The following is a 12,943-nucleotide window of genomic DNA, read 5'->3' on the forward strand; positions in this document are numbered from 1 at the left end:
GCGGGCCTCGGCGAGGCCAGGCACTCCAGCACGCAGGCCCCGCAGAAGTTGTGCGAGCACAGCGGCAGCGTCACCGGCTCCTCAGCAAGCGACAGGCACACGGCGCACGTCAGGCTTACGCTCCATCGCGGCCGGTGAGGGAGCCGGGCGGCCGCCGCTCCTGCCTGCTGCTCTGGGCCTAGACTCGTCCCGCTTGCCCCGTCCGCTTTCCAGCTCGGCGGCCACCGAGGCGGCTGCGGCGCGGCGAGGCAGCCCGAAAGCCCCCGAACACGGCGCCTTCAGCGCCGCTTCCAGCCGGCAACTCCCGAAGGAGCGACACCCCGCCCGCAGAGGGCGGGGCGAGGAGAGGCGCGTTGGCGATAGGCGGAGGCCTGAGATTGACGTCGCTGCTGTCCAATAAAAGCAGGGAACGACACGGGGGGGGTGGGGCGGAGGGTTGTGGGGCCCGCCCCGTGCTTGGCGCGCGGGCAGTTGCGTTACGGAGCGCGCAGGGTCCTAGCGCCGCCGCCGCCATCTTGTGACGGGCTCTGCGCGGAGTTCCCACCCCGCGTGCCGGCCGGGAAGTTCGGGAGTCCGGGGCGCTTGCGGTGCAGGGATGTGTCCTCGTTCCGATCTGCGAGTGTGCAGGGGTAAAACGAAGTGACTCCACAGCGCCGATGTACGGCTGTAGCGATCTGCCTCTAGCTAGAGCTGCAAAATCAGAACAGAACTTCGGTTTAGGGTTGTGTTGGTGCTTAGAAGTTGGGACGGTGCTCAGCTCATTTTCCTTTTTTTTTTTTTCCCCTTAGTTTCTTTTTGCTCCCAAAGCCGTTCCTCCCAAAGTTCAGGCTTAACAATTAAACTATGCGCTCGAAATGTTTTGAAATTAGTTAAACTCAACAGGGACTCGAATAAAATTTTAAGTTTATTATAAATCAATAGAGTTGTAACATGAAGTCAGTATTTTCAAAGAAGCCAGATAACGCTGCAAATAGTGTTAATTCCACCGGCTGAGGGAAGGACAGGAGCAAGCGGCAGCAAAGCAACCAGATATTTGTAGGTTTCTGTAGCAGTGCTTTATTGTCTCACTGAGCTGCACCTGCAGAAGTGCCCGTGTAAAAACATGGAGAACGGCTCTTCCCGGTCGGACACCTTGTGGCTGCAGGCCAAAAACTAAGGGCAGATATTTCAGTGAATATTACCACACTTTCCCTCATTTCTGTGTCCGTAAGACGCTGACAGCAGGTACGTGCACACAGGCTGGGAAGTCGCATGGATAGGCTGCCCTCCATAGACTCAGGGTGTTTAAAAAGCAGCGCCACGTTCTCTTGTGGAACGGGGACTCGAGGCTGAGCTCTGCTGTCTTCATTCCTTGCTATGTGACTTGCTGTCACCAGGTGTCGTCAGCCTGTGTTTGCAGGTATTCCAGGGAGCGCCGCATCCTTCAGCCTCATTTGGAGGTGCAGTGTCATCGATTAGTAGTCAGCTCCTGAATTAAACCACCCAGGGCATCCTGGATATACCTCCATGCTCTGAAGGTCAATATTTAATTAATGATTAAAATGAAATAGGTACAGATGGAATTCAGAGTTTAATTCCATGGAACTTCTCTGCTCAAAGCTAACTAATGTTTCGCTTTCCAGGGTTTTCCAGTGCGTGGCACTCAATCAAGAATGGTTTGGGTACTTGATTCTAATTTTTTCTTTTGTTTCAAACAGAATAAGGGAAATGCCATGAAGTATGTGGGCCAAATGAAAGAGAATACTAAAGGATTCTGGTGAGTCACTGATAACAGATGGGGCAGATGCTTAATTTGATAGTAACTAAAACAATAATGTTCAAGAGCATAAAATATGAGGTATAAGAAGTAGGAAAGAGCAGAAAAAATTTACCTAAAGGAAGAAATCCTACTGATAAAATTAAAGAAAGCAAAATATTTTTTTTTTACTCCAGTGTGGAAGAGAGTAGGTTCTTCCAGAGCCTGTTGACAAATATTTGGAGTGTTGTGACACGAAATGATAAACATATGCTTACCGGGAGTAATTTTACCACTTGCTTCATTAATTTACATTAATCGTAAAACCAGAAATATTAATTAGAACTAGGAATAAAACCAGCTTCCTGCCAATATCTTTTTCTTGCCGCAAGGAAGATTTAATATTAGCAGATGTATAGTACTGATTTTGCTGATCTATTATGTAAGGTAGGGATCTCTTACAGTTACTGCATTTTGTATAGCTTCAATTTCTGTTTAAAATAGATTTGCACTCTTCAAAGTTCGTCTTCTTACTTAATAATCTTCTGCATCACCAGCGCAGATAGCAAGTAAAGCACTCTCATAATGCCCTGATGCAAAATGCTGCAAGAAAAAAAAATCAACATTTCAGTGACTATACCTTTTCTGAATTTTTCTTCTCTTGGTGTATGACAAGGACTAGACTGCTATATGGTTTTATAAGATATTACACTGTTTTCATAAGAATTACAGGCTGAGATTTTTTTTAATTTCACATACCTTGGTCTTTAGTTGCTCAGGCACCTAGAAACAATGCTGGATCAAATCTGTTTATTACTTCTTAAGTTCAATACCAAAAAATCCTGAGCAGTTTCTTAAAGTTGCTGTGCATCTTGCAGTTAGATTATAGTGATATAAAAAAAGTAAAGTGTCTTAGCAAGAGTAATTTTTTTTGGTACAATTAAACAGTTTCAAATTTTTGTTTTAAGATACAGAGCAAAAGTACAAGAGGAATACTTTTTGTTAAAGTGCTGTCTAAGCATAAGGATAAAACCAGATATTTACTTCAGTTTTGCACAAAAGTGGTATCAGCCTAACCTTGCAGAACAGCATGAAGTAAGATGTTTTCAATTAGTGTCGAAACCATTCACGCAAACTACTCCTCAGCACACACTGTCCTGCCCTGTCTATATACTCCTCTTGCATTGAGGAGGGACAAAATCACAGAGAGGGAGTGAGTTGAGAATTCACTGCTCACTTACTGAAGCCAAACCAAGGCACTGAAAATTCTCTGTTGTTTTTATACATTGCTTTTTTTGTTTGGTTTTGTGTTTGTTTTTTTTTTAAACCAAGTGGTTAAATGGAGATTAACCCTCTGTATTTTCCTGGTAGGGCTTTGCACAGTCTGTGTGATGCCAGTGCTGAATATATGCAAAAGTTTGCAGAAACTTACTTTAATGTCATGGAAGAGTGATTTCCCATATCTTTCTTTGTATCGCTGCCGTATATTTATCAAGTCAATCTCGCTCCTGGCGATGAGAATTCTAATAACTGTTTTATTGTGAAACCCAAAGTCCTAAAATGAAAAGAGAAGATGAGAGGAAACTTGACAATTGGACAATATGTGTTTGCTTATCTGTATATGTTCATAATAATGTTTAATAGATAAAGATAAGATATATCTATATAGTGTAGGAAGGTATATAGGATATATAAGATATATCCATAAAGGTATCCTAGACTTTAAAGGAGCCTAAACATTCAAGGATTTTATCCTATAGAGTTTTCATGTGCTCAAATGATAGAATTTATCTTACTGAATAAGGAGTGCCCACATGCCAGTGTTTATCCATGCATCAAAACTTTTAACAACGAAAATCTGATGATCTTTTGTCAGTAGTCTCAGGAATTCAGTTTGTGTGTAGCGGTTTTGACTGTCATTGTGGAGTCCATTCAAATTATACTGAAGCCAATAATGTGTTTCACAAGAACTGCTGCCACATGCGAGTTCAGTGAGACTTCTAACCATTGGTTTAGAATTCATATAATGTGTGTTCAGACGTGTTTATTCTGTTTCTAAATAAATTTTCATATTGTAATTCTGTGGAGAATGGGGACATCTAGTGACAATAAAAGTAGTCAAAACAGGTTTAGGGCTGGGTGTCAGAGACTAAAATAGTTGATGTTTTATGCATTCTCGGGTTTTTGACACACCTGCTGGGGAGTAGCCGAGCTTGCGGGCTCTTGACTGTTTCCTCCTAAAAGAAAAACAACGACCTCGGGCTATTGACACACCTGCCGGGAAGGAGCCGAGCTTGCGGGCTCTTGACTGTCTACTGTTTCCTCCTAAAAAAAAAGGGAAAAACAACCCCTTATGCCAGGAGGCACTACGGTCCCAAAAAAGGGAAAAACAACCCCTTATGCCAGGAGGCACTACTGTCCCAAAAAAGGGAAAAACAACCCCTTATGCCAGGAGGCACTAGAGCATATAAACTGACTGGTAACTTTGGGAATTCGGGAGTTCTTCTCCCCCACCGCCTGCGAATCAAGACCATCAAGCATCGCTGGACCCCGTGGGCGGTGACTATGGACATCTATCTACTCTCAGCTTTTCTTTCCCTTACTCCCCCTGGCTCTTATCCTGCCTTTCTCTCTCTCCTATGCATTTTTCTCCTCCCCAGAAAAGTTACCTATTGATTATGACAGCACCCCAAAAAAATGTTCACCTATCTGTTGATACAAAACTGTTAAGATAAATCTTATTAACTTACTTGTTGATACAAAACTGTTGAAATAAATCTTATATATTTGCATACACCGATTATTTAGCGTCGCTTCGCTTTAATCCACCCCAAAGGAATTTTTGATAAAACCTGAGTTACCCCCCCCCTTCTCTTTTCCTGGGGCGGGTCGTAACATTTTTGGCGTCACGGACAGGATCCTTTGGATGTGGTGGAGTAATCGGTGTAGTCTAAAACTGGTACCGAGGGCGAGTCAAATGGTGACTGTTCCCTCGCAGTAAAATTATAGTAAGAATTTCTCTCCTCTCGGTGTGACCCGGGCACATCAGACCTGTTGAAAGGTTTCCTGGTGTGGCCTGGACCTGTTGAAAGGTTCTCCGGTACCTGGACCTGTTGAAAGGTTTTCCAGGAGAGAGTCAAACCAGCCCTCAGAGGGTTAAGGGGGAGAAAGACATTAACCTAAGCTGGGTTAATGACTGAGGCGAAGGGGATGACACCCCGGGTTGAGTTATATGGGGATTATTCCCTCCTGATAGCTATCCTTGGTTTAGAACTGTTTTTTTTGGGTGCTGTCTTAGGCTTGTTCCTTAGAGCAGTGCAAAGGCAAAAATTAGCTATTCAAAAATCTGTAAGTGAAGTGACAAAATCTTTCCAAGAGTCAATGAGAACTTTGCAGGACCAACTAGGAAAAGAGGCTATTCAAAAATCTACCGGTGAGGTGATAAGGTCTCTTCAAGAGACAATGAAGGCATTACAGGAGCAATTAGAAAAAGAACGCCTGCAGTTAACTGCTGAACGCCAGGCACTGGAAAAAGAGAGAGAGATTAACTCATTGCTTAGGTCAGCCCTTGAAGATGAGGAGGAACAAAATGAAAGGCTTAAAAAAATACTGGAAATGAAAAATTGTGAATTGCGAGACATCAATTCAAAATACCCTAAACCGGTAGATGTTAACAAATCCCTGTACCCCTCTGTGGAATTAGAAGAATTGAAGCAAAGTTACCCGGAGGAGGGGGTAATACATATGCGTCCCCTCATTAAAACTGAAACCACTGGCCAGGGGGCAGATCGGCAAACTACCACACGAACTACCCCGTACACGGGGGAAGCACTGGCCAAAATTCAGGAAAAATATAGCCGTAAGGCCAGTGAGTCAGAGACTGAATATGTGTGGAGGGTATCCCTTACTGGGGGAGATCGGATTTTGTTGAGTGAAGATGAGGCCAGAGGATTTTGGGGCCCTGGGGTTTTCCTGACCACAAATGATAACCGAGCCCCGTGGTCCCTGACCCAGAGAGCTGCCTACTGGGCAGGTGGGTTAGACCCTATAGAAAGGGGAGATCCTTACACGATTAAAACACCCACAATTCGCCACATTGTAAAAGGTGTACAAAAAACCGCATGTCTCCAGTTAATGCATACAAAATTATTAGACCCACAACGACATTCCCCAATGGAACTCGAGGCAGACCCACAGAGATTTCCAGTTTTAATTCGAGGCCTGCCTGATGCACTAAAAGTTTATGCTAAACAATTACAGGAGCGCATAAAGGCAACCCCCAGACCTAGAGGAAGGGGTGCTCCATCAGGAATAACCTGGTTGGAAATAGCCCAAGAATTAATAGCTACTGGTCAGCAGCTGGGGCTCCCTGGTACCAATGGCCAGAGAATACACTGCAGGAGGGCAGGGAAAGTCCAAAAACCTGCCTCGCCAGGTATTTGTCAACAAAATGTGTCATCTAGCGGAAGAAAGAGATACAGTCTGTGGAGAGAAGGTGTTGCAAAAGGAATTCCTCTAGAAGTGATGGATAAATTACCCACTGCTAATTTAGAATACTTGATAAAGCACTGGGATAAGATCAAAGAGCACAAGGCACCCCCTAAGGGCAGCCCCTCTAAGGAGTCCAACACTGTGATCCCCTCAGCCTCTCCAGAAACCGGACTAACCAGTTTGACCAGTTCTGAGTCAAGGAACTGGACTTACTGCCCTCAAGTAAATAAGCCAAAAAATAGCCAGTGGGTTTATGAGAGAAAGCTTACAGAAAACAACCAGGGAGATTTGGTAATCACTTTTCCTCTTGGCCCTTTTAAATCTTTAGTTACATTCATGGTAGACACGGGTGCACAGGTCTCAGCACTCCAAACTGAAGCTGCTACCCAGTGTGGCATTAAGCCAGACAAAAAGGAAATATGGGTAACTGATGCCTTTGGCAAATCCCAACCCCAATACACTGCTCGAGTGAAATGCTGCTTACCTGGAGATGAGACAGCCCCAGAAACTACCATGATTGTGGGGCCACTACCAGCTAATATCCTGGGGTTAGATTTATTAAAGGGTCGAGCCTGGAGAGATGCCAGAGGGAGAGAATGGGTGTTTGGTCTCCCACCCCTCTCTGTCCGTCTGAGTTTATTTGTTTTTTGGAGAAAACATGTTCCAAACTTCTCTATTATTATTGCCCTAGTAACATTATGCCAGATAAGAAAAGGAGTTGGATAAATAGATACTTCCTTCTTTTTAACAATCGGTCCGTAGTGGGCCAGATTTGTTCTTTTGCAGGAACCTGCCAGCAGATGAGATCAAACTGCATGAAACCAATGGAGCTTCAATTACAGCAAGAGGCAGAAGAGATAACTGCCCCCACAACTGCTTCTATTATCAACTTACAAGTATTCCATGAGAAAACGAAATAGCAACAGGACTGAAGACTTATACTGTTCTTAATGTTTTTATCTTAATAACTTTGTAATATGCATGCCTATATGTATTTTTGTCTCAATATGTAAAAGTTTGCCACAAACATTGTGTTTGTGCTCCCTCTACTCCCAGAATTACTTGTGTTATCAGCTTATTAATAATTGTTGACCTATCTGGGTTTTGTTTTTTTTTTCTTTCATGAACAATTCGCTGATAAGATTGTGTAGGACGAGCCATCTTATGTACTGCTAGTTTCGTTTTGCCAAGTTTGTTTTATTATTTTGTTGGGGGGCAGGTTAGTTTGGGAGAAGCTTTTGAATGTGAGCAACATACTGGTAAAATTGTATAAAGATGTACTGTTAATTTGATTTTTGTCAAGTTCATTTTGTCCTTTTAAATATCTCTCTCGATTGAGAAACTCAACCAAATATAACCTGGGAGTTAGTACAAGTATTTATGCATATTTAGAATTATATGAATATGCATTATATACATTAGTCTTCTGCCTTGAAAGGCATTGAATTTTATATTTGGTTAAATTTAACAAAAACGGAACTAAATTTAGGCCTAAAAGAAAATATAAGAAAGCCTTTTACCAGCTCCCAAGTAACTCAGTGTTTTTTGATGTATAATTTCAAATATTTGTATGTATGTTTGTAACCTCATTAATGTTAAGAAATTTGATTGTAGTCATTGAGATCCTATTACATCCCCTATGACTACTCACGGGGTGGAGAGAGTAACTAGTGCAAATTAGCTTACTATGTTATTATACAATTAGCTTGTTTTTTTTTTTGAAGGGGGGGAGAATTGTAATGCATTAGGGCAATCTCTTCCTTTCCTTCACTCTTCTGTCTCCCTGTCCACTATACGAAAAGCACCGCCCACAAAGAAGATTCACAGAGAACGACAAAAGAAGAAAAACTATTGAATGCATAAATCACGGGGTGGTGTCAGAGACTAAAATAGTTGATGTTTTATGCATTCTCGGGTTTTTGACACACCTGCTGGGGAGTAGCCGAGCTTGCGGGCTCTTGACTGTTTCCTCCTAAAAGAAAAACAACGACCTCGGGCTATTGACACACCTGCCGGGAAGGAGCCGAGCTTGCGGGCTCTTGACTGTCTACTGTTTCCTCCTAAAAAAAAGGGAAAAACAACCCCTTATGCCAGGAGGCACTACGGTCCCAAAAAAGGGAAAAACAACCCCTTATGCCAGGAGGCACTACTGTCCCAAAAAAGGGAAAAACAACCCCTTACGCCAGGAGGCACTAGAGCATATAAACTGACTGGTAACTTTGGGAATTCGGGAGTTCTTCTCCCCCACCGCCTGCGAATCAAGACCATCAAGCATCGCTGGACCCCGTGGGCGGTGACTATGGACATCTATCTACTCTCAGCTTTTCTTTCCCTTACTCCCCCTGGCTCTTATCCTGCCTTTCTCTCTCTCCTATGCATTTTTCTCCTCCCCAGAAAAGTTACCTATTGATTATGACAGCACCCCAAAAAAAATGTTCACCTATCTGTTGATACAAAACTGTTAAGATAAATCTTATTAACTTACTTGTTGATACAAAACTGTTGAAATAAATCTTATATATATTTGCATACACCGATTATTTAGCGTCGCTTCGCTTTAATCCACCCCAAAGGAATTTTTGATAAAACCTGAGTTACCCCCCCCCTTCTCTTTTCCTGGGGCGGGTCGTAACACTGGGACAACTGATGACCAATTTAGATTCTTTAAAGCTAAATTGTAGTTTTATCAGCTAATCATTGATACTGAAATCTTATTCTCCAAAAAGAAGTGATGAACTGTGTTAAAAAGCTGCATGTAGAAAATCTGATACATGTTTGATTGGCTAGATTAAAATCTTTCTTATAAACCATTAAACCATTATGGACTATGTTTTCAAGCATTTGAATCGTGGGTGGGTTTTATTATATTGTATTATAAATTGATGTATAAAATGCTTTTGACCTAATATGGATATAGCTTGGCTGCAAAACCAGACACTATTTTAAATTCTTGCATTTCTTTTGAGAATTTTCTGTGTTCTTTAAAACACTGAGAAAATATAGTAAAATATTAATTAAAAAAAAAATGTAGAGGTTTATTCTTAATAATTAAAAACTTATTTCTGCATCACATATGTTGTCTGAATATAATATAGAATAAAGCTGTTTATATGATATTTCTTAAAATTGGAAAGGAGGTTTTAACTTGAAAAGCAGTCTTGATACAGAACATTGAGAAATATCACTTCTCCTGATAGTTGATATTTCCTGGTAGTTTTGGCAAACCTTTTTCGTGTCATGTACCAGAATCCCCTTTTGACAAGTCAGACAAAATATTGCCTCTTTCTGTCAGACCCTGGGATTTTTCTTGGTTCTTTGCTGCCACAGTTGTTGTTTTAGCTGAAACACTGGACAGCAGTACTGGCAGCATCTGGCAGAGGTTACTGGGACACTTTTGGAGTGTTGGTCAGAAGTTTTGTTCGATGTTTCTGGCTTGGAATTCCTACCTGTGTCATTTCTGCTCTAAGGTGATTCTTACTCATGGCTTACTCTTATGACAATCTTCTAAAGATTATACTTAAAAGATTAGCCTTATAAGATTATACTTTTGTTTTTATAAAACATAATGCATCATAATTTTCATTAATGAATGAAAAACAAAAGAAAATGTCTCCAGTGACATTCCTCCCTAGTAAAAGGAATTTGTAAGTGTTTCTTTGCATTTACCCACATTTCTCCTTGGCACTCATTTATTTTAGTATATTAGCACTTACTCAAAAAATAAAAGAACCTGCATGGAGTCCCACAAGAAAATATAACCATTTGTCTTTATGTAACACTAATTTATTATTTAATTTTTACCAATACTTATTAAATCTCCACAGACAAAAAATTACGTCATAGGAAAAGTGCACGTTGAGTTCTGCACAGCAGGGGGAGATACCGTCCATAGAAAAGAAATGTTTTCAATTAAAAAAAAATTGACAAAGTTATCAGACAGATACTGTTTTAAGGTATCTAAATATTTAACCCTTTACTGCCAAATGCTAACTGTAGCTTAGGCACTACTGCTTTGAAATTTATATAGGTACTTAAATTTATATAGGTATTTAAACAGTTTTAAAACATACAAAGATTGAACAGTGATTTGTAAGTACTTGTTTAAGAATGATCAAACAAACAAATAAAAAAGGGAAGCTGATTTTTAAGACATGTCAAAAATGACTACTTACATGAATTGCATTATAAAGCCTGTAAGCAAAGTAGGAAGGCTTGTCACGAATGCAGAGGACTAGGAGAGAAGAGTTGCAAGAGACAAACAGGAAATTATTATAAAATAATTTCTTTTGGCTTTGGGCTCCTTGAAATATAAAGCTGGCTTTTCATGACTCAGCTTAAAATTAAGCTACCAATATTCACTAACATAACTGTATTTGAGATTTTAAAAATATGGTACTTATTTTGGGTGGGTCCACATTGCTGTTGCATCAAAGAGGTTATTAAATATCAGTGAATAAACTCAAATGACTTCTTTATTGAACTATTATTCTTATTCTGTCAATGAAGAACAAAGGCACATAAAGCTTGAAACGTGTTTACATCCACCAAAGTCCTGAAAACATTGCCAATTATTTAGTATTTTTAACATCAGTTGGAAATGCAGTTATCATTGATCACACAAAGTTTGTTACAAAATAAAGAACAAATACTAGTTCTGGTCAATGAGGAGCTTGTGCTGCATGGATACATTTTTGGATTTACACAGACATGGGAAAGTAGTTAAAATATTCTTCTATAATTATGTCTGAGAATTTAATTGCACAATGTAGGAGATTAAAGTGAATAAAAATATCAGAAAATAATATTCTTGATGCACAAGAGATAACATACTAGATATTTACTAAGAAATTAGTGCTAGTAAAAGTAATATTATTACATTACCTATTGCAACCAGTAATTCTTGAAAGTATCCATCGTAACATTCGTTAATGGCATCTACTATGTCTTGCCCAGAGATATTTTGGAACTCCTGGAAAACTTGGAGGGGAAAAAAAACCCCTTGTTTTATTTTAGTTCATTAATAATGATCAATTTGCTTGTTTTTTAGTTCATTGCTCCCCCCAGTACTATAACTATTGAGTTCATTTTTTTTCCTTATTATTCACAGTGTTTCATTATGTTTATATTCCCCAGGTAAGGCAATCTAAATGAGTAGCCTGAAACCTGGCTTCCAGGAGATTCTCTGCCTGGGTTCTTCGGTCTACAGTCTGAAATGAATGCGTGCCACAGCCTCTGTTTCACTGGAAGCTTTAATAAATTCTCCATCTAGCAACATCTGTTTATGAAATGTAAGACTGTCAGGTCATTAAGGCAAGTTCCTTGCTCAGCTTGGCTAAAACTGGCCAGAGATTCACGGATTGTGACAGGAAGCCCTGGCTTGCATGACATGTGTAACATGTCAGTATCCAGACCTGGACACTCTCTGCATAATGTGTGTATCCAGACATACAAATATACAGAGCATGCTTTCTCCTTTAGGGAAGGAGGAAAATTTTCAGCTCACTGCTTACTACACAACTTGTGGAGGACTACAGTACAGGCAGAGCCCTCAAATCTCAGGAAGAGAGCAGAACATAAAGCAGGTGTGTTACATTATTTTAATCCTGTCAACACCAGCTGAATGAATTTGTTGATCCATGATAGCAAAGTAACTCTAAGCTACTGTTAGCAGTTGACATAAGAAATACAGTTGGCTGCACAGTGATAAACTTGTCACCAGACAGTTTTTCCAGTGCAGAGCAAAAACTCATACTTGTCACCAAACAGATACTATAGGTTTCTTTTCTACAGTGGAAGATCTGGATGAGCTCACATGAATTTCTTGCAATCTGCAATTATGTCTGATTCTCTATTTTTAATAAAAATGACCCTTGTGTTTCTGTGTGTATTTTTGTTATGGGAGAGTGGATGTACACACTGAAGTGCTCCCATCAAAAACTTTTTTGGAACTTCCAGGGAAAGCTTCAACACAGCAATGGGTTTTCACAAACAAACATTTGTTGAAAATACTCCATCCACCTCTCCTGAGGTATTTTCCCTCACAAAAGTTACTTAGGGAAAATGAAGAAAATCATTAAGAAAAATCACCTCATCCTGTTGTGTCATGTGTTAATTCTGGCAGCCATAGCATTTGCCTTTCTTTGGTCATGCATTCTTCCCTCTGTTATTAGGCATCCTGGTGCCTGTCTGTTCTGTCTACAGCTGTCAGGAGTCATCAGGCAAAGTTCAGTTTTGCATTACTTCCAAAATCCCATTAACATCAGTGGGAGTCTGAGCTCCAACAGTTCACACTTAGGTTTCAGGCTAATGCCCTGCTGCACACTGAGTGTCTTGGTATGCAAAGCATGGCTTTATTAGCAAGTCAGATTTTTCCTTTCCACTCTGCCTAAACAGCTGAACTACTGGATTACCCATCCACAACTGCTGGTGGCTTCTGTTGCAGAGAATCATTTGCAGCATGTTTTTGTGTTCGCCTGTTTTCTGCTGACATGCTTCCCATAGAATCTAGTATACCAGAAAAAGGAAAAAACATGCAAAATATTTTAAGTCAGTCCTAAATCACTTTTCAAAGTTTCTATTTTTTTATTTTTTTAATATTTGAGAAGTTCACATCTGAGCATATTTACCATTGCATCCTGAGCAGCCGTAGAAGGGTCTGCATATCCTTCCATCCTTGTTCCCTGGGAAAAAAAAATAACATTTTCTTCAAAAATTAAA

General features: G+C 40.5%; 1 protein-coding gene and 1 long non-coding RNA gene across 3 annotated transcripts in view; one reads left to right on the forward strand and one right to left on the reverse strand.

Moving 5' to 3' along the window:
• Positions 1 to 586: 586 nt before the first annotated feature.
• LOC108641056 lies at positions 587 to 12,101 on the forward strand. Its single transcript, XR_001921719.2, has 3 exons — positions 587 to 629; positions 1,698 to 1,756; positions 11,360 to 12,101. It is a non-coding gene; the product is annotated as an uncharacterized LOC108641056 (long non-coding RNA).
• Positions 2,198 to 12,943, reverse strand: part of ANXA10 (annexin A10) — a 28,285-nt gene continuing 17,539 nt past the window's right edge. For both annotated transcript variants that reach the window (XM_029962614.1, XM_029962607.1), the window contains 6 exons: positions 12,853 to 12,906; positions 12,637 to 12,730; positions 11,108 to 11,203; positions 10,399 to 10,457; positions 3,168 to 3,290; positions 2,198 to 2,338 (listed from right to left, as the gene is read on the reverse strand). In XM_029962614.1, coding sequence (XP_029818474.1) covers positions 2,270 to 2,338; positions 3,168 to 3,290; positions 10,399 to 10,457; positions 11,108 to 11,203; positions 12,637 to 12,730; positions 12,853 to 12,906 — 495 coding nt within the window. In that variant the 3' untranslated portion in view covers positions 2,198 to 2,269. The remainder of the gene's footprint in view (positions 2,339 to 3,167; positions 3,291 to 10,398; positions 10,458 to 11,107; positions 11,204 to 12,636; positions 12,731 to 12,852; positions 12,907 to 12,943) is intronic.

Source organism: Manacus vitellinus, unplaced genomic scaffold (assembly GCF_001715985.3).
Source record: "Manacus vitellinus isolate BGI_N305 unplaced genomic scaffold, ASM171598v3 scaffold_0_pilon, whole genome shotgun sequence".
NCBI classification, from domain to species: Eukaryota; Metazoa; Chordata; class Aves; order Passeriformes; family Pipridae; genus Manacus; species Manacus vitellinus.